The sequence below is a fragment of the Ranitomeya imitator genome, chromosome 7, assembly GCF_032444005.1.
Source record: "Ranitomeya imitator isolate aRanImi1 chromosome 7, aRanImi1.pri, whole genome shotgun sequence".
Taxonomy (NCBI): domain Eukaryota; kingdom Metazoa; phylum Chordata; class Amphibia; order Anura; family Dendrobatidae; genus Ranitomeya; species Ranitomeya imitator.
The window spans coordinates 97,111,378-97,139,222 of record NC_091288.1 but is presented as its reverse complement, the minus strand read 5'-3'; the positions used below and the strand labels follow the sequence as shown (position 1 = coordinate 97,139,222).

Here is a 27,845-nt window from a genome sequence, read left to right as displayed (position 1 = left end):
AATTTTAATCGATTACATGTATTTACGCTAAAATTCAATACATGGTACAAACTAGGCCGCATGATCTGCCTGTGCCGCTCCGGCATTCATTACATAATGTTATGTCTACTGTTTCACGTTTTAGTAAACCATCAGTATAATGTCCAGTTATCTCTTTGCACAAAAGGACAGATAGTGAACGGACGGATTGTCAACAAATATTCTCTACCTGTTTGCATTTAATGGAGACAAAGCAGACTGGAACGGACATCTCTCCCCCTCCCGGCACGCTACGACTTGGCTCGCAGTCAATGCACTGACTGTTTTGTTAAATACAGTTCTACAGGGACGGCGCTATGTACATAATTTATACTCCGGATTCCTTTTTGAGTATGTGTTCAGTAGAACCGTGTTGCTAGTGGCTACCAAGAAAAGCACAAGGAAGCCTGCTGCTGCACATTAGCTGCAGGTCCCTCTGACTGAGGACGCAACAATTAGAATTTAAAATGCAATTTCTTTCCAGCACCGTCACTTCCTCACTCAGAGCTGATTAATACAGTTGCTTACCTCTTCAATAATCAATGCAATCATGCCTGTCTTTAAAGCAACAGCAGAGGAAAAAATGACAGCTTAGCCTTTTAATGGGAAATTATAAGAAATGCTTTCAACTTTGAACTATACCCTTTTCTTAAAGGGTCGTTAATATAAACAGGGAAATGATTATTTAATTAGATGTCAAATATGGCTACCTAAGAATATCTTTCTGGAATCCTTCTCTCTACAGCAAATAAAAAGAAAAATCAGTGCCTGCAGCTCAAATTAGACTAGTGAAATATTGTAAGTAATGCGACATATAGTGACATTTCATATTCCTTTATTTACACACACTAATCTGGCAGATGAGCAAAGAATTCATATCTTAAAAGTGTCATGAGAACAAGAAAATTAACGCTAATAGAAAATTGTAAAAAAAAAATAATTCCCCAGATGGAGGATGTTATACAGCATGCACCAAACCCTACATATCTAACTGATCATCGCTATGTATTATTTCAGCTATGTATAGAATCAGTCATGTGCTACATGTAGGCACGTAGTATGTCATCGTCCCACCTTATTATCACCTGCTTGTATCACTCATACTTCTTTTATACAGAGAGAACATTTTCAGCTATGTACGTGTGACTGTCATCAGGAAGTCATTGACATATATCATTTTGCAGATTGTACCTTACATACTTCACATCATTTCCCCTCCAGGTTTCATCCATAGAGGTGTTAATTTGTGCAATAATTAGCAGTAACACCTCTACATATCTGTCACATAATTTGCATCAATTATATTTGCTGAACTTCATTCAATCACTTAAAAAAACATCACAGATAAGGCTCTGATCGCACTGCCGTCAGCAGTCTCAGCAGATTCCCTTTAAAGGGAACCTGTCACCAGAAAAAAAGTAATTATGCAGGACAAGCAGCATCAAGCCCCAGAAGTGCCACAGCCCCTTAGTAAAAATCAAACACATTAACATTTACTAGAAAGGCTCGTATCTCTGGAACCGTATGACGTAAGAAAAAAATAAGAATACTCAGCGGAGCAGTGGGAGTAAAATAAGAGCAAAACCTGAACACTTTTGACTTTGAATCTACCCATAGTACCAGTCATAAATGGCATATGTATGTGTGTGTAGCAGCACGATGGCTCAGTGGTTAGCACAGCAGCCTTGCAGCGCTGGGGTCCTGGGTTCAAATCCCACCAAGGACAACATCTGCAAGGAGTTTGTATGTTCTCCCCGAGCATGTGTGGGTTTTCTCCGGTTTCCTCCCACATTCCAAAGACATACTGATAGGGAATTTAGATTGTGAGCCCCATCGGGGACAGCGATGATAATGTGTGCAAACTGTAAATGGCTTTACACGCTGCAGAATATGTTAGCGCCATAAAAAGATTATTATTATGTGGGTATGCGAGAGCAGTCTCCAAACTATTTTCATTCTGCTACCATTATCAAAAGGTTGAAATAACATTTACAGTTGTGTGAAAAAAAGTGTTTGTCCCCTTCCTGATTTCTTATTCTTTTGCAGGTTTGTCACACTTAAATGTTTCAGATCACCAAACAAATTTAAACATTAAACAAAGATAACACAAGTAATCACAAAATGCAGTTTTTAAGTGAAGGTCTTTATTATTAAGGGAGAAAGAAATCCAAGCCTAAAAGGCCCTGTGTGAAAAAGTGATTGCCACTAAAACCTAATAACTGGTTGATCACCCTTAGCTGCAACAGCTACAATCACGCGTTTGCGATAACTGGCAATTAGTCTTTTACAACGTTGTGGTGGAATTTTGGCCCACTTATCCTTGCAGAATTGTTGTAATTCAGCCAATTTGGAGGGTTTCCGAGCATGGACTGCCTTTTTAAGGTCATGTCACAGCATCTCAAATGGATTAAGGTCAGGACTTTGACTAGGCCACTCCAAAGTCTTAATTTTATTTTTCTTAAGCCATTCAGATGTTTTGGATCATTGTCCTGCTGCATAACCCAAATGCACTTTAGCTTGAGGTCACAAACAGATGGTTGGACATTCTCCTTCAGGATTTATTTGTAGACAGCAGAATTCATGGCTCCATTTACCACAACAAGTCTTCCAGGTCCTAAAATAGGAAAACTGCCCCAGACCATTACACTACCACCACATTTTACTAGTGGTATGATATTCCTTTTCTGAAATGCTGTGTTACTTGAACACCAGATGTAATGGGACCTTCCAAAAAGTTCAATTTTTGTCTTGTCAGTCCAGAGAGTATTCTCCCAAAAGTCTTGGGGATCAACAAGGTGTTTTCTGGCAAAACAGACACGAGCCTTTATGTTCTTATGGTTAGGTCGTGGTTTTTATCTAGGAACTCTGACTAGCAGGCCATTTATGTGCAGCCTCCCTATTATAGCGGAGCCATGAACACTGACCCTAACTGAGTCAAGTGAGGCCTACAGTTCTTTGGATGTCATTGTGGGTTCTTTTGTGACCTCTTGGATGAGTCCTTGTTGCACTCTTGGGGAAATTTTAGTTGGCCGGACACTTTTGGGAAGGTTCATCACTGTTCCATGTTTTCACCATCTGTGAATAATGGCTCTCACTGTGGTTCACTAGGGTCCCGAAGCTTTGGAAGTGGCTTTATAGCCTTTTCCAGATTGATAGATCTTAAATACTTTGTTCCTCATTTGTTCCAGAATTTCTTTGGATCTTGGCATGATGTTTACCTTTTGCGGTTCTCTTGGTCTACTTCATTTTGTAAGGCAGATCCTATTTAAGTGATTTCTTGACTGAAAACAAGTGTGGCAGTAATCAGGCCTGGGTGTGGCTAGGGAATTTAACCTCAGCTTCCCAAAGATGTAACCAGTTAATTTATGTGTTTAGGGGAAGGGGAAATCACTTTTTCACACTGGGCCCTGTAGGTTTTGATTTCTTTTTCCCTTAATAAGAAAGACCTATATTTAAAAACTGTATTTTGTATTTAATTGTGTTATTTGTGTCTAATATTTAAATTTGTTTGCTGATCTGAAACATTTAATTGTGCCACCATGCAAAAAAATAAGAAATCAAGCAGGAGGGAAACACTTTTTTTTACACAACTGTAGATCTGCATATATATATATATATATATATATATATATATATATATATATATATATATATATATATTATATGTATACACATATTAAAGATATTAAACAGCCACAGGAAAAATGGCCCAGTCATTTATTTCAGCTGTTTCACAGCTTTGAAAACTTTAAGCAGTTAAAAGAAGATAAAAAAAGGAATATTTGCACAGCAAGTCATTCATTATTCTGAATGTTTATTGAATCTGCCTGAAAAAGTCGCTGTGTACACCTACCTTGGGAATCAGTGTACATCTGGACTGTATTCACTGGAAGTGACTATTTGTCATTAGTACCCATGATGAAATACTGGAAAGGCCATAAATACAAGAAAAGTTGTGGTCCATGTTTGTATGGCGTACTGTAAGCATAGACAATGCACGCCTTATGATGATAAGGACATTACTACATGGAAGTACACGTAAACAACACTCCCTTCCAGATGAAAGCAGAGCAGGGCCCCAAAGAGTGTATATATTCTCTAATATGGAAAGTGATTCCATTCTTGGGTCTGCAGAACCTATCATGTCCTACAATTGTACAGAAAGCTGCAGAATAATTAGGAAGAGAAATAACAAATATTTGTATTACAAGTATCGAAGAATGTGCAGAATGATGCCCATAGGGGGCTCTGTTTCACTGAATGCTGTAGATTTGATCCACTTAAGTATGTTTGTAAATAAGTACATTCAGATAGAAGGAAAATAAACAGACTATGCAGTGTTTCTTTTTAGACATTTATCTAGTCATTGTTGTTATTACCCTCAGATATGGCACATAATACACATGGGGCCCAATTCATCAAGTCTGGCATTGTTCATGCCCGTACTGATGAGGACAAGTGTTGAGGTGAATTTGACAAGGACGTCGCAAAGGATTGTCCCACTCCTACTCTTTCGGAGAATTGCAAAAAATGTTAGCGCAGCCCTGAGTAGCACCAATGCGACTTTTCAAAATTATGCCAGAATACTGATGTGAAAGCTTTCATGAATTGCGCCCATGGTTTCGAACTATGGTGATAAGGGTATCTGAAATTATATTTCAGTACAGTATATAGCAGTATGTGTAATCTATTGTCCAAAATATAAGGGCATATCTGGCTGATAACTCTAACCTACAGCAACTGTACCACAAGCATTAGTTTTCAAAACCCCTCACCCCACTAGTGACTATATATACAGAAACCAGCACTTGCCCATTCCACGTGAAGGAGCAGAAGTGTTGTAGCAGTTTTTGTCACTGATTGACTACATGACATGAGTGGCTCCCAGTAGACTAGAAACAGTTTTCAGAACAGAAGTGAGAATACTCGAAAGTTCCTGCCACACATAAGCATCATATACAAAATCAGCCCTTGTAACACATTGGGTAATATTCATGTACTCTTCAAAGATTGCCTTTCTTCTACTTACACGTCTGTTTGTGCCGAGGTGTCATCTCTACTAGATTACAATCACACTTGGAACAGAGAGCTGATACCTACATGTGGAAGCTACTGGGAGTGGAGAACACTTTTTTTCCTAGCAAGACAAGACTTTAACATTCTGCCGAATACATCAAAACCCTAATGCCATCCACAAAGACCCAAATGCTGCTATAGATCAGTGCTTTCTGAATAACAAGCAGCGTACCATTTAGTTGCTATAACAACAGGAGAAACAGAATGAAAACAATTCTGCTTAACTGAAGTCTCCGATGGGAGCCATCCAGATTCTCCTGTAATATTAAAATAAACACTATAAATCCTCTTAATACAAATCTCTTATTGCATATCTGCCAGAACTGTCCCTTTAATTCAAATCTCCTGGAAGTTGGATTGTCTCCTAGAGCCCGCTGACAATTTATTAACCTCATGATATATGCACACTGCAGAGCATCAGGGCTTGCAAAATCTGTCTAATGGCGCCGGGAACAAATTTAGGGCTCTTTGTAATGAAGAACAATTTGATATCTCCAGATGACACATGAACTAATTGCTATGATGATGAGGGGCACAATTGGGAAAAAAGATGTATACAGAACCACGTTTTTTAGGACAAACCAACAAATTAAAGCTTTTTTTTCCATTGTGAAAAGCTCGGGAAAGCTTATGTAGATTTACTGTATAATGGCAGATAACAGTAAGCCAAGATTCCAAATTAGCTCAGCCCCTAAAAGCTGATCATGGAGGCTGGGAAAGTCGGAATAGAATATTTTATTGCTTCTTGGATGCCTAATACATGCAGACTAGTACAAGAACAAATTCTATACGTTATACTGAATATCTGCTTGGAATCAACCAATACTCCCATCTCTAGAGCCATGAGTAGCTCAGAGTATACAGGCACACTGTTAGGGTAGGTGCACACGACTTTTTTATCTCAATCAGAGAAAAACGCTTCTATTTTTCTAATCAGACTGTCATCAGAGTGGCATCAGTTTTTCTTGGAGGTGGAGACAAGAAAAAAAAACAACAGGTTCTCCATCTTCTCTACATGAATATCAGACCGCACTCACGAGTTATTCCTCCCTATATCTCTGAACTAATCTCCCAATATCTTCCCTCACGTAATCTCCGATCCTCCCAAGACCTCCTACTCTCCTCTACACTTATTCGTTCCTCACACAACCGCCTCCAAGATTTCTCCCGAATATCCCCCATCCTCTGGAATTCCATACCTCAACACATCCGACTATCCACCACTCTCGGATCCTTCAGACGGAACCTGAAAACCCATCTCTTCAAGAAAGCCTACAGCCTGCAATAACCATTCTGCCGCCTCTCCATCGCCAGAGCCGCCGCCTCGCCGCCGCCTGAGCCGCCGCCTTGCCATCGCCGCTGCCTCGCCCCTACCTTCTGCCTCTTCCCCACTATCCCATAGAATGTAAGTCCGCAAGGACAGGGTCCTCTCCCCTCTGTACCAGTCTGTCACTGTAAACATTTTTACTGTAAACGATATCTATAACCCTGTATGTAACCCCTTTCTCATGTACAGCACCATGGAATTAATGGTGCTATATAAATAAATATTAATAATAAATAATAATAATTCCAGTGCAATCCAATATTTTTCACTGACACATAGATTTGCATTGCTGATTTTGATCTGACACTCAGATCAAAATCAAACATGATTCCAATTTTCTTCCCGGACTTGTGCACAGCCCCACAGAATATCATTGGTACAAGTGCGATATAATGGGTCGCGTGCATGAACCCTTACAAAGATTTTTTATTTAAGATATGATGAAATGTTTTGATTCCAACAATCATTCTGCCTTTTGTACCTGGTAATCTCCTTCATAGCTTGTCAGGAGGATTCTGCCATCTTTCCATTCACTTCCCGGTTCTTCTCGAATTTTCCACAGCAAACTGTTCTCCTGACTTGAATTTCTGAGCACTCGCAATGTGGCACCACTGGTTCCCGATGCTCTATAACGGAATGCCAAGCAAAAGGCACACCTGGGCTGATGCATTCTAGGGCTGAGTAAACGGGCATGTTGACCCTCTCGTCTTCCACTGCTGGGCAGTCTCAGATAATTCTTACTGTTGGCTATTAAAGAAAAAAGTAAAAACGACAGAAGTATTAGTGATTAAAAACAAAATTGCATTTGTAACCAAAACTAACATCTCTGCTTCTATAGATTCTATGTTGTGGTAGTCATCACAGCCACATCAATACGACTGTAGCCCAATGTTAGAAATATTTGTACTATTTTGATATATTTCAGTAATTGCTGTTGTGATATCAAGGTATCGGTGTAACCAGTCTTCTTCTGTCTGTGTATCTTGATTCTGTTTCAAGAATTGTGGATGTCACAAAGTTAAACTAACAAAGAAGCATGCATTTATTTAAGTGAATCCTGGTCTAAACATTGATAAAACTCCCGTTTTTCATGCTCAGAGAACTTATAACAGCTGTTTCTCCCTCCTAAGCCGCTGTTGTCTTTCTTCAAAGAGGAAGACCACCCTGAACTGAGAGCATCCATAGCCCTCTCTTCTTGTGTCTGGCTCCTAAAAATAAAGGTTGAAAGTAAAAAATATCTACAACAGTAAAATGTATTTCAAGAAAAACCTGAGGTCAGCACAACAAGCAACAAATGTCGTAAGTGTTGATGAACACTTGTTATCATAAATCAGCTTATCTTAGAAACAGAGACAAATCTGATTAGGAGGAAACTATAGAGTGGTAGAATGATACATATGAACATAGCTGGGGACAAAGGAGAGGAGGTGGGGTTTGTCCAATGCCATCAAAATAGATTAAAATTAACATTTTCCAAACTGTTAAAGAGTATCCGTCACTTTAATTTTTATTTCATAAATCAATAGTGCAAATAAAAACACGAAACTTTGTAATATATCTTATCAGAGAAATCTGCTTCATTCATTTTCAAGATTCTCAATTCACAGGTAAAATCTGTATTCGGTGCAGACAGATTGTCACATTACCGAGATAGGAGATGACGGCTGTTTTTGATAACATTTTATGTAGAGAGGCACAGGGAAGCGCCAACAACAGAGTCCCTCCCTCCTGTCATCTACATAGATTCTTAGCCATAGAAACTGCCATCTTCTATTTCAGTAATATAACAATCTGTCTTCACTGAGTACAGATTTTACCTGTGAAATGAGAATTTTAAAAATGAATGATCAGTCCTGGAGGAAGAAAGAAGCAGATTTCCTTGATAAAATATATTGCTAAGTAGCTTATTTTCATATATACTGTTGATTGATGCAATAGAAATTAAAACAATGCTAGTCTTTATAATCCATTGTAGAGATGTGATAATTACACTGTTCATCAACGTGTTCTTAATGATGATGAAATACCAAGAATTGCATGTGCTAAGAACATAGATGCATCACCCATTCTATCTAGATAATAGAATCCTTTAGAGATGACATTGACGTTCCTTCCTTTTTACAGACTTTCAAACGGTATTGTGAATTGTACGAGAAGGTGTGTCCTGTCCTCCCGAAAGTCACAAGTTCTCAGTATCAGTGTTGCGTGCCCCCTGCTTTGTTGTAGACGCACAGATATCCCCTCTGTCCAATGTCAGATGTGACCACTGTGGGAACTCTTGGTCCTCAAGCATGAAAGGCACTAACAGGGTCTGTGACAAATCTTTCTTTACAGTTTTGATGCATGAGAGAAGCTTCTGTAAGGGGCCCGAACACTAAAGGCTTTCTGTTCATATGCAATGATATCCTATATTTGATATTATTAACGTGGCTGAAAAGAAGAAAAGGAGACTACAAAGAGCAACACAATATTGAGTGGTCGGCGCTGTAACTTTAGGCTGCGTGCACACGTTGCGTTTTTTTCGCTTATTTAAATGCATTAAAAACGCAGACATGTGCATCCTATCATTTAGAATGCATTCTGCCATTTTTGTGCACATGATGCGTTTTTTTCCGCGAAAAAACGCATCACAGTAAAAAATGCAGCATGTTCATTAATTTTGCGTTTTTACGCGTTTTTCCCGCTATGTATGCATTGGGAAAGCTCCGGCAAAAAATGTGAAAAAAAACGCGCAAAACAATACGCAAAAATGCGGTAAAAACGCATGCGGTTTTCTTGCAGAAAATGTCCGCTTTTCTTCAGGAATTTTCTGCAAGAAAGTTTTATGTGTGCACATACCCTTAGCATTATGGCTCCTCACTAAGCAGTAGTAGAGTACATGACAGTAATAAAATCTCAGGTAACATCAGAAACATAACAGATTTTCTACCTGAGTATATTGTATGCAGCAAAGTAAAACCAATGCTATATATATTTAACAATATATAATCTATAAAACCATAAACAGCGCCCCCCATAGGTCATAAATAGTAATGACACTGCACTAGGAATTTTTTTTTTCTAATTAGACTATTGCTTTAGGCTAAGTGGCAGTGACCAATATGTTATTGTAGTAGTGAATACCATCATGTATACACGGTCATTTCACCCAATATTCTATTGTGTTCTTCACTGCTGCATAGGAAAAGATTCTGTTTTCTTTTTTTTGGGGTGGTGAACGGGGGAAGGTGAGGTTTGGCTGATCTAAAGGGAATCTGTAAGCAGGTTTTTATGTAATGTGAGAACAGCATAATATAAAGCAAGAGAGACTGATCCCAATTATCTATAACTTAGGGTGCTTTCACATTGCGTTCTGTGTCCCTGCAGGGGCATACGTCCTAAATTCCTCACAAAACAGGGCCCGGACGTATGCACCAATGGGGCCATAGACTGTAATGGTGCAGGCAGAGTGAATGTGCGCTCTGACTAGCATCATATTTGGGAGTGTACGCCTACAGGAGGCAAACACCCAGACGCAGTCTACTAAGTCTGAGTGTCCACCTCCTGTAGGCGTACACTCCCAAAAATGGTGCACGTCAGTGCGTATGTTCACTCTGCTGTCACCATTATAGTCTATGGCCCCACAGGAGCATGTCTGGACCCCGTTTTGCTGATGATTTCAGACTTATGCCTCATCCTGTGTACAATGCACATTGTCAGCAAGCTGCTAATCAATGTGGGGGCGGAGTTACACAGATTTGCCTGACTGCTGTGCATGTGAGACCTTGTCAGGCAGTGATAATCAGCTGCTGATCAAACATTGATTGTAGACAGATTCCCTTTAAGGCCATTTTAAATATTTTCCTTAGGCTAGTTTCACACTAGCGTTTATCCGGGCTGCGGAGGGATGCAAACTTCCTCCGTGAAGCCCCGCCCACTGCCATGCCTCTTCGTTCAGCTCCGCCTATGGCTGCATGCGGCGTGTGCACCCTATCTTTAACATTGGGTACGCAGGCCATGCCGCTGTACACAGATGCCGCCGCATGCGCCGTTTTGACGGTGCGGCATCTGCACGAAAAGGCAACATGTTGCTTTCGGCGCAGGTCGTCGCACCATCAAAATGACGCATGCGGCGGCATCTGCATGCAGTGGCATGGCCTACGTACCCATGTTAAAGATAGGGTGCGCATGCTGCATGCAGCCGTAGGCAGAGCTGAACAAAGAGGCATGGCAGTGGGCAGGGCTTCACGGAGGAAGTCCGCAGCCCAGATAAAAGCTAGTGTGAAACTAGCCTAAAACAGTCATCCACAATTGTTTTGTTTTTTTCGCTCCTTTAAGGTTATCTCTATTTTCGCATGTTGTAGATTGTTATTGTTGTTAAAACAAGCACTTTTACAATTCACTGCTTAAATTCTGAGAAGTTCTTGAGATTGTAAACCTTTTCTTCTGTTTGCAGCTCGTTGACTAGGAGACCGGCCACCACTGCTGTGTAGCTTGTAAGCACTGTGCTAAAGCTAGCCAGGATTAGGAAGAAACAGGGTGCATCAGTTATCCTGGCCTGTTTCAAACTAGTGCTTACAAAAAATATAGAAAAAAAAAGCTTGTAAGCACTGCACAGTTCCTGCTATCTAGCAGCGGTGGCCAGTTTCTAGTGTCACTAGCTGTAAACAAAAGAATAGAAAAAAGGGTAAATTTCTTAAGAACAGCTAAAAATGTTAACAAGTCATAAATTGCAAAATTGCTTATATTTACAAGCAGAGTCCTACATTAGCCATTTACAAAAATAGGAATAACCCTTTAACCCCTTCACTACATATATGTCGTGTCCCTGACTTTGATGTTGGCTCCGGCACTGAGGTCGCATCTTCCCCCCACATGACAGCTGATTTAACAGCTGCGAGTGGAGTGAAGCTCCACCTGCGGCTGTTAAACAGTTAAATCCAGCTGTCAATCTCTGAATCATATCTCCAGGTCACTTTTACTATATAGTGAACATAGTAAATAAAAAACCCCAAAACAATTGTGGGATTGCACTTTTTTTTGCAGTTTCACTGCACTTGGAATTTTTTCCTGTTTTCCAGTACACTGTATGGTAAAATCAATGGTGTCATTCAAAAGTACAACTCATCTCCTCAAACTAGCCCTTATGCAACTGTATTGACGGAAAAATAAAAAAAATTATGGAGCGGAAAAAAAGTAAAATGAAAAAATGGAAAATGGCCAAGGCATGAAGGAGTTAAAAACAAGAGTCAATGACTGTAAGCAGGATAGCAAAAGAAAACATCATAATGAATGCTAAAGAGCCTTAGGTAAAGCTATCACTTATCTAGTTTATCGTAATCGTTTCTCCACAACATAATAATACAAAAAAACATATCCAGTAGTATGGATATATACGCAGTAAACAGGTTCATCTCTGATATTTGGTGCCAAAAGCTGCTTTTCTGGAGGTACACAAAAGGTTAACAAAATAACAGGCAATTATAATATCCCAGGGGAGAGGAAATGAAAAGCGAAATCCAGCAATAGGTTATAAAAATAGGTCCTTCCCTTCATGCAAAAGACTCATTATATTAATTAAACATTATTAGGCTGATGGAGATGGGCAGGCAGTGATTTCTACCGAGACCTTTGGTAAGTGTTCTTCCTGTTGCTGCAAGCACACATTTTCTGCCTAAGGGGTCCAAATGGATTACCAGCCCCTGTAAGCTGTAGGGTGAACCTCCCCGGAAATAATAGTAATAATATATATGACTAAATCTGATTTATTGATTGTTGAGATATAACTATGTTGTAGATTTCGGGACATAACAGCTCAGTCAGTAACCTCTGGAAGACTAGAACCTGCAGAAGAATTATGGGACATGTAGTTCTTTGCAGATGTGGCTCTGAAAGTTGGGGTTCCCACTTGAGAATGAGCTTTAATAAATGGAAAATATAATAAAGTATCTGTTTTTATATGGGGAAGGGAAAATCTCAACAAAACGTGAGAATGAGGAAAGTCATTAAAATAGGTCATGCTGAGGAGTGAGGTGTAACTATACCTTTTGTATAAACTGTGTGTAAAAGAAAACCTCGTAGGTGGATGAAAATAAGATTTTCAGCATCATTATACCATACATGAAGTTCCAGTAAAATAGAATGAGCTGTTGGAGTTTGGAGGCATATTGAAAACCTCAATATCATTATTCTCTAAAAGTATTTTACGCAGTGGGCGCCAGGAAATAATGGACCGCTTCATCTTAGATACATAAAAAATTAGAAGTATTTTTTCCGTAATGTTGTATACTCACCAATTACATTAAACAAAGTTAGGGATAGGCTGTATACCTCCAATTTGTAATTTTTATGGAGCGTATTTCCCAACAATGTATGTACCGTCATACAATACACCACACCGTACACTTACTGAACACTTTGGTAGGTAAAAAAAAACAAGAAATCTAGCAGACTTACCAGGATTAGAGCCAAAATGTCCCATCCAGGTGCTATTGGGATGAAACGACCATGTGAAGTTAGCTTTAATGTCATGTGTCCAGCTGCAAACGTCTTCAGAATGGTCAAAATTGCAATTGAATCCCAATGGAGCCACACAATCTATAACGAAGGAGGAAAGAAAGGTATTCTGGTCTGTCTAGTTTATTCTGCACTTAGCTAAGCCTCGCTTTTCATTGTTAAATTGCTAGAACATTGTATACTATAAACCTCCCTCTTCTGGGATCCTTTTAGCGCGCTCACACATCTTAAACTTGACATTAGTTTTGATAGACTGAAGCCCATCTAATCCCACCAACAAAACAAAGAAAACAAAATAAAAAGCCTGAGGTGGAAAAGATCTGCCGGTATCCACCATAGAAAACTAAACCTTGTAAAATCTGCATTGGGAGTTGGTGAAGATGGTGCTACCTACAGTACTTCTGTATTCTGTAATAATTGGGTCCTCGCTAGTTCTCTAATACATATGAGCTTATAAAAAAAATTACATGCTTTTGAGATATTAACACTTTTATTTTGTTTACAACACTTGACTAGGAGACCGACCACCGCTGCTGTCTAGCTTGTAAGCACTACACTGAAGTAAGCTGGGATCAGGAGGTAACACTCCAGTTTCAAAACAGTGCTTACAAGCTCAACAGAAAATAACTTGTAAGCCCTGAGCATCTTCTGCTGCTTGGCACTGGTGGTCGGTCACCAAGGCAATAAGCACTAAACAACAGGAAAAAAGTGTCAACATTTAAAAGATGAAAATTTCAGTAAGTGATAAACTGCAAAATTGCTTGAATTTACATTCACTAGTACCCATTTATAAAGAAGAGAATAACCCTGTGATGGTCTCATAACCTTCTGCCAGGATGACCACAGCACTTGGACAGAGAAGAAATGACTGATAGGCAGTGCCCGTCCATGGCTCTGTTCTTTACAGCCGATGGGAGGTACAGGAAAAAACTCTTTGGAAACCGCAGTTTAAAAGCACCTAAATAGATAGTAATAAAATAAAAAATCTCTATAAATAAATATAACTATGTATATGCATGTGTGTTTTCGACTATTATATTTATTTTTTTAGGCATTTTTAAACTGAAGTCTCCCAGATTCTTTGCCTGTTTCCAAAGAGTCTGTCTCTGTACCTCCCATCGATCTCTAATGGACAGAGCCATGGATGTGCATTGCCTACTAGTCATCTCTGCTCAGTATATAATATATACATACACAATATTAAAAAATACATAGGTGGATTACTACCTTCAGTATCTGAGGAGTCACTGGTATCGTCTTCAACAGTTACTTGTGTGGTCGTCTCTTCAATTTTCATGGTAGGTTTCATTGTCTCTGAGGTAGGTGCCATTTCTGTAAAAAAAAGAGGTATATGGGTTTCACCAAGTGAAAATGTAAACCGGTATAGACAGATAGCACTTAAGCTGAACAAAACAATAATAAATGCGTCTAAAATCTTGGGTGTTGCATGTTGTCATGAGTGCAATGTGTACATGCTGCCTATATCTGTCCACTAATCTCTCGGAATCAATAAACCCTTTACATGCAGACTATTGCCAGGACACAGCCTATTTAGTAACATCTGCTGTTAATCTAAGGTTAAGTTCACACGAGAGTCAAAAAAAATAAAATCGTCTGATTATCATCCATAAAAAAAGAAGAGTTTTTCATCTGTATTGTCGTCTGTCTGCCATCTTTATGCAATCCGCATGGCATCTGTTTTTAGGCATCAGTTGTTTCTAACATTTCCAAAACAAAAAACAGTTTCCTATGTTAATAATGGCAATGTATGTATACAAGTAGACAATACGGTCATCAGATTGTCAGCAGATCTCACACTTCCGATCGGCAGAAAAATATCTGATGTGTACGACTAGCTTGATATTTTGTAGAAACCTTAATGCCTGTATTGTAGGGTATCATTTTGAAATGAGAAGAAAAAAAACTAGCTAGCATTTTCAATAGAATATAGGAATATTTGATTTAATAAAAATTCTACAGAATAGTGTGTTCAATACACAGAAAGCTACCACTTGTGGAAAAGTTAAGTTCTTGCTTCCTAAAAATCAGGATGGACTGTACACAGTACTGAAAAAGTTAACAGACGGCTGCATCATTACGCCCATGTGTTGTACATTGAGATGGCTGAATGTGAATGGAACAAAAAGCAGCCAAAATCTGTGATGTGAGGATAATTTCCCTCTTGAGCTTAAAAAAAAATAAGAAATAGAAAACTCTTTGATCTTTTCCTTGGTCAGAGTCTTCATTTTCAACCAACGGTAATTCTCGTTCTTTGTTCTAGTTAGCAGGTCTGAAGTTTGCACTGAATTTGAAAGAGCGAAGCAATACTATAAAAGGTAATGTATTTATAGAGTGCTCGGGATTAGCAGATGGCTCACGATTTAATGCCAGGTTGTTGATTTTGAAAGCAGCAATGTCTCTACCAGATGCCTATATAAGTTTAACTCGAACAATGTCTGTTCCGTGTCTTAAGCATTTACTGATCTTAATAATATCAATTCAACAATCAACGGAGTTTCAGAAGAGATCTCCTTTACAATCCCAAGTTTCTATACATGTATATCCCTGATAAAGCACAGTATTGTGTGAAAAGGGACTTGCCATTTGAACAAGGATTTACTTAAAAATGCACCATATTCTGCTGTGCTGCTAGAGAACACAGCCCCAAGGAATTGTTGGACTGTGCACTTATAAAAGGAATTTTTGTTCCGTTGGTGAGATGGATTTAAAGTGCTGCACAGTAGAATAATATATTAGATGAGTATACATCTCCAGACGCTCACAGATTACTCATATGGGAAAACTTGAGTAAGACTATCTGGCTGTGCAATCTGTTTCTTGTAAACTCCAGGACGGGGTCTTCCGTGCTACACACCCTTGCAACGGATCCTGTATCTTCAACTAGGGAATTTAAAAAATGTTCAAAGAACTTTTATGCCTTCACGCCAATCATTATGACTTGTTTTCCTTCAAAGTCAGTTCTTTGTGATTATTGAGCATGACAACTAATATACGAATAATGCATACTCTTGTTGAAACTACATTTTAGATATGTTATACAATATTGTGGTTAGTTGAACCCAATCTCCTTGAGGGACCAGCGTAGGCTGTTGAGGTTTAAGGGGTAAGAAAACTTAAAGATTGGTGGAACGACCAGTCACAAGTACAAGTACCATCTGATTACTCCTATATTAAGAGGTGTACAGACCTTTTTCTGCGACAATTAAATGCAAAGTTCAAAGTTGACATTGAAATCATGCTATGTCAAGAATAATTTTATACTATACGTAGAGTGGTTGGCATTGAAAAATCTTGAAGTCAAGACAACCCCCTTTACTTTAATTATTTTGTATCTGAAGGCTCAAAGTTACATAACATCACTACATAAAGTTTTAAAGTGTTTGAACTTCAAAAATGAAACCTTCTTTGGCTAATTTAGAAGAATATTTTACATAGTCAGCCAATGATCTGATGCCCATGTCAAGGTCATTAACCTACAGCTGTGTCCTTCCACACCTTTGCCCTTGGCTGGACATATTCTAGCACAAGATGACCAGCTTTGAAAAACACATGATTTTGATGTACTCAATAGACATTCATGCTATATTTATCTATAGGTGGCCATCCAGTGGTTGATATGTGGATTACAGGTTGGCAATGGTTTTGATAGCAAGTAGTGACAATATACTGAATTTGTTTTATGAGAATGTGGAGTCGTTAACCAAAGTTGACCAATGATAAATAATGGAATGGTGGACACATTCGTATGCCAAAAGAAGTTTTAGAAAAACATGTCAAAATGAAAACCAACCATAGAACAATGTACAACTGCTATCCTACATTTACTCAGTTAGATATTACCGTATGTAAAATATAGAAGAAATGTTTTCTAGAAATGTATTTAAACTGCATTTCTAAGGTCCACAGAGAAACCCGACACGGTTACGCTTCAATCTAATCTCTGATATGTAGGCAAGATGTAGTGACAAGGTTGTCAACAACTTGAATTCAATCTTGGCAAATATTTTACTTCCTTACTTTGTAGGATTGTAGGGAATGGGTTATAATATTTCATACACAGCATGTAACTGTGGTGAGTAATCAGAGTGCAGTTCAAAGTCAGAGGTGATTGGTGTGAATGGGAAATGGACGAGAATAGTTGCTAATTAACAAGCGGAAGATGGAGGAGAGACATTTCCTTTCAAAGAAGTTCCATGTTACTTTATAAATAACTGGTGTGAAAGGAAACTTGCCAAGCACATGCCTAGGGGCCTTATAACTGCAAAGTGATAAAAAAGTAAAGTACATGAGAAGGAGAGATGATATATAGTGGTGTGAAGATATACAATATAAGTGACTCTTACATATTAAAGGAAAATAAAAATATTATATTCAACTAAAAGTTACAACTATAGGTACTCATATGCAAAAAAAGCCTCTTCAGAACTTTAGTGCCTCACAATGGAGGTAGAAATCCTAAAAGTCAATGCCAATCCTCTAAAGGGCCTTAACACACAACTTAAGATAAAAACCAATGCATGCATTTCATTAACAGACAACAGTTTCAGGGTTTTTGACAAAATGTAGCATTACAGTAAGATTCCATGAAGCATTAAAGGAGTCGTACAGTACTTTCATATTGATGGGTTATCCTTAGGATAGGTCATCAATATTATTTTCGGGGAATGCAACACCTGGTACCCCCAACTCCTTCATGACCCTTTCTCCCAGATCAGCTGTTAGTATTGCCGGTGGCGGCCAGATGTGATCAGTTGTGGAGCGGAACAGCACAGTTCCATTAACTGTATGGGATGGTACTGCAGATCCACTCCTATTCATTGGAATACATAGATGACAAAGCTGTGCTGTTTCGCTCCCCAACTAATCATATCTGGCAACATGAGGCCTTGGGAACAGCTAATTAGTGGGGGTGTCAGGGGTTGCACCCACACAAATCTTAATGACTTATTCTACGGATATGTCATCATAATAAAAGTACTGGACAACCTCTTTAAGTGGACCATATAGTTTTGGATGACCAAATATTCTGGATTACGAGGCTGTCATATGAAAATGTATAAGACAGAGAACCTTTAGAAGTAAAGTCCAAATTAATATGTTAGCACAAAATATGCTAATATCATATAGCATTCTAATCAAAAGGACTTCCTGATTGATAATCTCCGAACAGCAATTATAGCACCCAGGCTTAAACTATTCTCCTATATGAAGTTTATGCGTTTTAAATGTATTTCCTTTGTCTGGTCTGGATCCTATGTAATAACCATTCGGCATGCCTTTAATAACTTCCTCACATCATGCTAATACCCCTATTACAGACAATTATGTTTCTTTGCTTAAAAAAACTTTCACAAGCAGGAATCCATGCACTCAGCTAATTATTTCACCATTATATGGATATACAGTACTATATTGCACAAAAAGACTGATTAGACTGAATAGTCTACAGTCTACATTTAATAATGACTTACAGTTGTGCTTCCTACATTGTTAGCACAATCCTCTAGATTCTAGCAACCAACTTTCCAGCATTGCTATTCCAATATGCCATAGATGATTACAATTAGATTAGGGCATGTCAAAAAAAGTGACCGCATTAATTTCTACACGGACTATAAAGTACGGTAATTCCTTTTATAATATTATATAATACCGTATTGCTGTTTAACTGGCACCCATTGGATCACCACTGGGAAAACTTAATTTATGACATGGAATTTTAAGAGCCATGTGTATTTGTGTGTGGATGTGTTTTTTTAGAGAGTAGCAACTGGAAGACGTGCTTCTTAAGGCTCTTTATTATGTGAATGATAGCATAAGAAATCTAGAAAAAAATAGAATAGCTACAACTGTCAATACCAAAAGGTAATGTAAAGTTAAATATAAATATATATATATATATATATATATATATATATATATATATATAATTACATAGGGTTAATGCCGGCGGTAATGGACCGCGTTATGCCGCGGGTAACTCACTCCGTTACCGCCGCTAATAACCCTGTGTGACCAAGTTTTTACTATTGATGCTGCATATGCAGTGTCAATAGTAAAAAGATCTAATGTTAAAAATAATGAAAAAAATAAAAAATCATCATATACTCACCCTCCGGCGCCTTTCCAGCTCTTCGCGACGTTCCAGTGCTAAGGATGGTAAGCGACAAGGACCTTCCATGATGCCACGGTCATGTGACTGCGACGTCATCACAGACCCTGCACGAGAAGGACCTGCCATGACGTCATGGTCATGTGACCATAACGTCATGGCAGGTCCTTCTCGCGCAGGCGCGAAGAAGTTGCGGTACCATGGGACAGGCAGGGACAGCGTCAGGAGCAGGTGAGTATTTCATATTCACCTGTCCGCGTTCCATCCGCCGGGCGCCGCTCCGTCTTCCCGTCCTCTGCAGTGACTGTTCAGGTCAGAGGGCGCAATGACGTATTAGTGTGCGCGCCGCCCTCTGCCTGAACAGTCATTGCGGAGAGACGGAACGCTAAGGATCAGCGACAAGAGGTGAGTATGTGATTTTTTTTTTTGCAGCAGCAGCATTACATGTGGCACAATGCTGTATGGAGCATCTCTGGGGCCATAAAGAACTGCATGGAGCATTATATGGGGCATCTATGGGGACATAACTGCATTGAGCATTATATGGGGCATCTATGGGGCAATAACTGCATGGAGCATTATATGGGGCATCTATGGGGCAATAACTGCATGGAGCATTATATGGGGCATCTATGGGGCAATAACTGCATGGAGCATTATATGGAGCATCTATGGGTCAATAACTGCATGGAGCATTATATGGGGCATCTATGGGGCCATAACTGCATGGAGCATTATATGGAGCATCTATGGGGCCATAACTGCATGGAGCATTATATGGGGCATCTATGGGGCCTTAACTGCATGGAGAATTATATGGGGCATCTATGGGGCCATAACTGCATGGAGCATTATACTACGTGACTGGGCAATTTACTACGTGGTTAGGCAATATACTACGTGGACATGCATATTCTAGGATACCCGATGCGTTAGAATCGGGCCTACATCTAGTATATATATATATATATATATATATATATATATGTATATCCCTGGGACTACTTGTTTTTCAATGTAATAAACAAGTAAAATTATATAATCAATTACATGACCACCAAAATTGAATATATTTAAAGCTTTGATGGTACATGGCTTGAGGTCCTCCCTTAGGGATTCCATCGGGTCTTCTGATATTATAGGCAGTGAGAATAGCACAGTTTTTGCTGCCAAAAATGTCAAAACTTCAACAGATCCCATTAAAGTTTATGGACTTTATCATTGTCTAATGGAATCCATCGGAAAATTGTTACGATGTCATAGCTTTCATTATTAATAAAAGGAATTTGTAATAAAAAAGTGAGCATATATTTACTGATACATCCACTATCCAGACTCCTTAATATTCCCATAACATCAAACGAAAATCACTTTTTTACATCTTCAATACCAGCCCCCCAACTAGTCATAAAAATATCAATTCACGGACATAGAAGCATGTAATTGTCGGGCGACATAACAATTGTTTGTGTATCTCATTATTCTACAATTGAGCCAAACATTTGTCTGAGATAATGGAAAAGAAACTATCAGACACTGTGGTGTGCGAAATAGAAAGTGAATAGGAGAAACCCCCCCTTCTGAGCACAGACCAGCAGCACTAAGAAATTCCAGATTGAGACACCCAGCAGTGCAGTAATTGAAAGCAGACGCTCGGAACTTCAAAAAAAAGATCCATAGCAGATGCAGGGCATGGCTGAGAGCAGCGGAACACATCAGAAGGAAGCTGGACCTAGAGAATGAGTCGTCAGGTGCTCGGTATTTGGGCTAGTGCCAGTTTACTCGTTTCCTTGAACAGCTGGAATACTCTTCCCAAAATATATTAGTGGTAATAAAAAAAAAGGCTCAGCCCAAAGACCCGAAAGGTTGTAATTACAAAGTGAACACTTTAAATGTAATTGTTCTGATTATTTCTCAGTATTGCAAAATATTCACACTTAAAGTTGAGTTCTGATTGAAAACCACATCTGAATACAGGGCGGCCATCAGGGCATTAATGCCCTTACTACTGTATGGGGCCCGGTGATTAGAAGCAAAAAGGGGGCTCGAACACGCTGGCAACCCAGTCTGCTCGGGCTCTCCTCTCTGCTCCTCCTCATCAGGCCCCTGGACATTTTGTTCAAGGTTTCCGAATGCCCGATGCATAAAAAACACTGTGGTGTTTTAAAAATACACCTACTATGTTGTTAATGCATCCGGCGAACGGAAAATGGCACTGTACGTTTAGGCTATGTGCCCATGTTCCAGATTTTTAGCATTTTTTAAGCGTTTTTGCTTATATTAACCATCCTGTTATTTTAATACATTCCGCAATTTTTGTGCTCATGCTGCGTTTTTTTCCACAGCGGAAAAGCATTGTGGAAAAAAAGCAGCATGTTCATTAATTTTACGGAAAATCTGCGGTTTTCCCGCTATAGAATTATATTTGGACCATTGTGAAAAAACACTAAAAATCTGCAACAAAACAAATACGCGCAAAAAACGCGAGGAAAAAAAACAAAAAAAAAAATATATAAAAGCGGATTTCCTGCCAAGGGAGTCCGGATTTTATCAGGAAAAATCAGCATACTATCCGGAACGTGGGCACATAGCCTAAAGCTGCGGCCGGAACGGGTGCATCATGGTCCTTTGTGACATCACACACTGCTCCACTTCCTCATTCCAGAGCAGCATGCAGTGTCAGGGGTGGACGGCGGATGACGGACGAGCAGAGGGAGTCTCTACAGTGATCCCGTCTGCGGAGTTGTATCTAATCCTATCCTTTGTGATACTGTCTGATGAGTTGTATCTAATCCTATCCTGTGTGATACTGACTGCTGAGCTGTGTATCTAATCCTATCCTGTGTGATACTGTCTGCTGAGCTGAATCTAATTCTATCCTGTGTGATACTGTCTGATGAGTTGTATCTAATCCTATCCTGGGTGATACTGACTGCTGAGCCGTGTATCTAATCCTATCCTGTGTGATTCTGTCTGCTGAGCCGTGTAACTAATCCTTTCCTGGGTGATACTGTCTGCTGAGCCGTGTATCTAATCCTATCCTGTGTGATACTGTCTGATGAGTTATATCTAATCCTATCTTGTGTGATACTGACTGCTGAGCCATGTATCTAATACTAACCTGTGTGATACTGTCTGCTGAGCTGTATCTAATCCTATCCTTTGTGATACTGTCTGATGAGTTGTATCTAATCCTATCCTGGGTGATACTGACTGCTGAGCCGTGTATCTAATCCTATCCTGTGTGATACCATCTGCAGAGTTGTATCTAATCCTATCCTGTGTGATACCTTCTGCTAAGCCATGTATCTAATCCTTTCCTGGGTGATACTGTCTGCTGAGCTGTGTATCTAATCCTATCCTGTGTGATACTGACTGCTGAGCCGTGTATCTAATCCTATCCTGCGTGATACTGTCTGCTGACCTGTGTATCTAATCCTATCCTGGGTGATACTGACTGCTGAGCCGTGTATCTAATCTTATTCTGTGTGATACTGTCTGCTGAGCCGTGTATCTAATCCTATCCTGTGTGATACAGTCTGCTGAGCTGTGTATCTAATCCTATCCTGTGTGATACTGTCTGCTGAGCAATGTATCTAATCCTATCCTGTGTGATACTGTCTGCTGAGCTGAATCTAATTCTATCCTGTGTGATACTGTCTGATGAGTTGTATCTAATCCTATCCTGGGTGATACTGACTGCTGAGCCGTGTATCTAATCCTATCCTGTGTGATTCTGTCTGCTGAGCCGTGTAACTAATCCTTTCCTGGGTGATACTGTCTGCTGAGCCGTGTATCTAATCCTATCCTGTGTGATACTGTCTGATGAGTTATATCTAATCCTATCTTGTGTGATACTGACTGCTGAGCCATGTATCTAATACTAACCTGTGTGATACTGTCTGCTGAGCTGTATCTAATCCTATCCTTTGTGATACTGTCTGATGAGTTGTATCTAATCCTATCCTGGGTGATACTGACTGCTGAGCCGTGTATCTAATCCTATCCTGTGTGATACCATCTGCAGAGTTGTATCTAATCCTATCCTGTGTGATACCTTCTGCTAAGCCATGTATCTAATCCTTTCCTGGGTGATACTGTCTGCTGAGCCGTGTATCTAATCCTATCCTGTGTGATACTGACTGCTGAGCCGTGTATCTAATCCTATCCTGCGTGATACTGTCTGCTGACCTGTGTATCTAATCCTATCCTGGGTGATACTGACTGCTGAGCCGTGTATCTAATCTTATTCTGTGCGATACTGTCTGCTGAGCCGTGTATCTAATCCTATCCTGTGTGATACAGTCTGCTGAGCTGTGTATCTAATCCTATCCTGTGTGATACTGTCTGCTGAGCAATGTATCTAATCCTATCCTGTATGATACCGTCTGTTGAGCCGTGCATCTAATCCTATCCTGTGTGATACAGTCTGCTGAGCCGTGTATCTAATCCTATTCTGTGTGATACTGTCTGCTGAACCATGTATCTAATCCCATTCTGTGTGAGTCTGTTGAGTCATGTATTTAATCCTATCCTGTGTGATACTGTCTGCTGAGCCATGTATCTAATCCTGTTCTGTGTGATACAGTCTGTTGAGCTGTGTATCTAATCCTATTGTGTGACATTGTCTGCTGAGACGTGTATCTAATCCTATTGTGTGATACTTCTCAGCAGTGTATCTTATCCTGTCCTGTGTGATACTGAATGCTGAGCCATGTATCTCATCCTCTCCTATGTGATCCCGTCTGCTGAGCTGTGTATCCAATCCGATCCCGTGTGCTGAGCTGTATCTCATTCTCCCCTGTGTGACCCCGTCAGGTGGGCACTGTGGTATAACCCCTTCTCGCCGTTGCAGGTTGGGTGGTCTTGGAGCTCGTGTCTTCTGCTGTTCTCTTCTTCTGACTGGGGGCGGATGACGGACGAGCAGGTGGAGGCGGAGGGAAGGCCAAATGATCAGGCTGACACGACGGGCGGACGAGCAGGGTGAGTCTCTCCGGTGAAAAGAGGCTTCAGGTGGCTCACCGTGGCTACGTCTGGACTGGTACGTGTGGCTAATGATGGAAGGCTAGTGGGGACTGGGGGCCGCATCCAATAGGGCCCAGGGGGAGGCTAGTGGAATGTATAAGCTACTGGATGACCCTGACCTGCTGCAAAAACAAATGCTCAATTATAACATCAGGCAGCAGCTCGGGATCATCCAGTAACTTATAAGTTTTGGTTGGGGTTTGGAAGGGGGCTGGGGAATTATCGATGCAAGTGGGTATATATGATCTGGAAACATCTTTATTATTATGGCAGTGTAATTTTTGAAAGGGGGGCTATCGGTCTGTGCTCGCACAGCAGTGCATGGGCTGGGCGCCGATCTCCTGACCAGCATCCTCATACATGCTAGGAAACCTGCGGCCCATCCCAAGTCCAGAACGATATTCACCAGAAGTGGAGCTTTTCCAAGAGAGGGTGGATGGATTGTGGAAGGAAGGGGTAGAGGCGGAGCTAAGGTGGAGGCGGATCTGGGTGTGGAGCCTGGGCGGAGTTTCAAGGGGGCCTCAAAATTTTGACAGTATGGGGCCCTGAAATTCCTAGTGGCAGCCCTGTCTGAATATAAAACACATGCATTTTTTGCTTCAATTTGACATTGCTTTGTGTTGTGGAAATCGGCCACATATTTCTTTTGTGAAACTTAAACCAAATGTATAAAAATGCACCAATTACCGCATCACAAAACGTCAGCAAATCACATTTAAAAATGCATACAATTTTTTCAGATGAAGGTTTTGAACATACGTCAAAGCTAAGTGTGAACAGACACTAAAAGTATTTATCACTGATAGATCTGATCAATTATATATCCAATTATCATTGCCAGTAATGTTGGGATATACAATTGGTCGTCATATGACCTCTTCACATTGTTTATTTTTTTGAGCATGCATTTTCATGCTTTGAGTGGTAACTGTAAAATACGGATTCTAAAATAGTTATAACTAAAGGGGTTGTCTAAGATTAGAAAAATATGGCTACTTTTTTCCGAAAACAGCGCCACATCAGTTCTGGTCTCCGGTGTATAAGAAAGACATAGCTGAACTAGAGCGCGTGCAGAGAAGAGTGACCAAGGTTATTAGAGGACTGGGGGGTCTGCAATACCAAGATAGGTTATTACACTTGGGGTTATTTAGTTTGGAAAAACGAAGACTAAGGGGTGATCTTATGTTAATGTATAAATATATGAGGGGTCAGTACAAAGACCTTTCTGATGATCTTTTTAATCATAGACCTGAGACAGGGACAAGGGGGCATCCTCTACGTCTGGAGGAAAGAAGGTTTAAGCATAATAACAGACGCGGGTTCTTTACTGTAAGAGCAGTGAGACTATGGAACTCTCTGCCGTATGATGTTGTAATGAGTGATTCATTACTTAATTTAAGAGGAGACTGGATGCCTTTCTGGAAAAGTATAATGTTACAGGGTATATACACTAGATTCCTTGATAGGGTGTTGATGCAGGGAACTAGTCTGATTGCCGTATGTGGAGTCGGGAAGAAATTTTTTTCCCCAAAGTGAAGCTTACTGTTTGCCACATGGGTTTTTTTTTGCCTTCCTCTGGATCAACATGTTAGGGCATGTTAGGTTAGGCTATGGGGTGAACTAGATGGACTTATAATCTTCCTTCAACCTTTATAACAATGTTACATCTGTTCATGGGTTGGGTCTGGTATACCAGGTCAGCTCCAGCGAAGTGAACAGGCTTAAGCCACGAAACTACACTTAACGTGTGTGAATATAAATTATATTACATGAAGTTTGTGCTACAAGGAAAAATTAGATGTAGTTTCTGAGCCTTTACCTCTTAAACTTCAGAATCACAGATCTAGCAAGCAGTGGAAAAGGGATAAAGATGCTGCATTTGGCATCTAACTTTACAATTATATATTATATAAAAATATATAATTGCAAAGTAATCATAATTATTGTTATATATATAAAAATATAATTTATATATATATATATATATATATATATATATATATATATAACTGTAAAGTAAGACACCACGTGTGGATAAATGGAACATCTGTAACCCTTTTCCACTTTTTGCTAGATTTCTTATTCGAATTTCAATAAAGGCGCTGCCACTACATTTAATTGTACCTTTTTACACTAATTACATGTTGCATGTTAAAACAATCTGTCACAAAGCATACTGACAAGAAAAGTGACAGCCCCCTCTGGGCATTACATGGGTCTGTAAAGGGCCAAGTTATCTGGAGTCACTAGTGTTTAGCTAACCAGAGTTATGTGAAAGTTAGTCTCTGGTGGAAAATCAGATGGCAGCTCACCAGGGAGTTAAAAAACCATGACCAGAGTGCCTCTTCCTTTAGAGACCCAAAGACATATGATATGTTCAACCTTTAGTAAGCCGTAACCTCAGCCCAGCGCTGGCCAGCTATTAACCCCGGACAGCCAGTCCTATGGTATCCGAGACTGGCGGAAAAGGAAGGAACATAGAGATGCCAGCTGTCATCCTCACTCACATAGCTTAGATCATGAATGTAATATTGAAGAGGAGAGATTTGTTTTCAAAGTTTTTTTGAAAGTAAAGAATAAGGTGAAGACAGGCGGGATTAAGCAATGAGAACTCAGATTTCATATCCAAGATTCCACAGGTCATGATGAAGTGTTTGTATCACAGCCACAAATAGACACTCATCATTTGTATGCTGGAAAATCCCATTTTCACTAAAAAATATATGTCAATATACCATTTTTTTTTTTTTACAAAGTCAATCAGTTTTACCAATACGATGCCGGACTAATTTAGTAATATGGTAAAGGTTTGTGTGTTTACTATAGAAATTAATCAGCTTCGTAAATCTAACATTGCTGTTTGGTATAGAAACTTGAATTTTCAACCTAAGCCCATGGGCTGGAGACAAGGTTCATGGATTTGAAAATGTCAGCATCATCACTGCAAAAAAAAAGGTATGAGTTACGTTTTTGGGTTGACCATGGAGAAGTCATATATTAAGGAGCAATCTTTTCTACTTCCTGCAATGACAAGTAAGCGAGATGTGTTTCCCAGATGTGGTTAATATAACTCCAGGGGCTGTCACCGAAGCACATCTGGTGAGCAGAGATAGGTTTTCAGTGTTTCATAAGCAATTCCTGTAACAAGCTTCCATCAAAATGCAATATCAAAGCCACTACTTTGAGCCGCTTATTTAGAAGCCGGTCTGTACTGCTGGAACAGGACTTCTGACTTTACCTAGTTTGATATGACCTAACCAGTAACATTTGCTTGAAAACATGTTCATGGATACTCAAAGGAGGTCTATGCTCTTAATTCTTTCTATTTGTCAGGTTTACAAATACCTTCTCTCCTTCTTTGACTAATTTAGTAATGGTATGGAAGACTTACCCAATATGTAAACATGTCATAAAGAGAATTTTAGAAAGACAAAAATTACAAAGATCAATTATCAAATAGGTGGAGCGGATCTGATACAAAAAGTTTTATGGATTATAGTAACCATATGAACATTGCAGTTTTCTTCCTTTACATAAAAAGTGATAACAGTGCAGAAACGTAATTTGAAAATCCTTAATAGGGTGAAACTTCTTTGACATTATCATACAAATTTTAAAAGTAACAGGGAAAAATGGTTCATAAATCTACGAGTTCTTCATTGACCCTACCAATATTGAGAAATGTAGGACAGATTTGTGGCCACTTGATGAAAATAGTGACTAGAACATAGTAGGAAAGATATTGACTCTATTAAATATGTTAATAATGAA

General features: G+C 39.5%; 1 protein-coding gene across 3 annotated transcripts in view; it reads right to left on the bottom strand.

Annotated features, from left to right (window-relative positions):
- The window catches only part of NRP2 (neuropilin 2), a 178,323-nt gene that overhangs the window by 34,386 nt on the left and 116,092 nt on the right, over positions 1 to 27,845 (bottom strand). For all 3 annotated transcript variants that reach the window (XR_011314661.1, XM_069733670.1, XM_069733669.1), the window contains exons 11-13: positions 14,144 to 14,248; positions 12,857 to 12,997; positions 6,903 to 7,168 (exon numbers count right to left, since the gene is read on the bottom strand). Coding sequence is in view for 2 of the 3 variants with exons in the window: in XM_069733670.1 (XP_069589771.1) it covers positions 6,903 to 7,168; positions 12,857 to 12,997; positions 14,144 to 14,248 (512 nt within the window). In the remaining variant the exon portion in view is untranslated. The remainder of the gene's footprint in view (positions 1 to 6,902; positions 7,169 to 12,856; positions 12,998 to 14,143; positions 14,249 to 27,845) is intronic.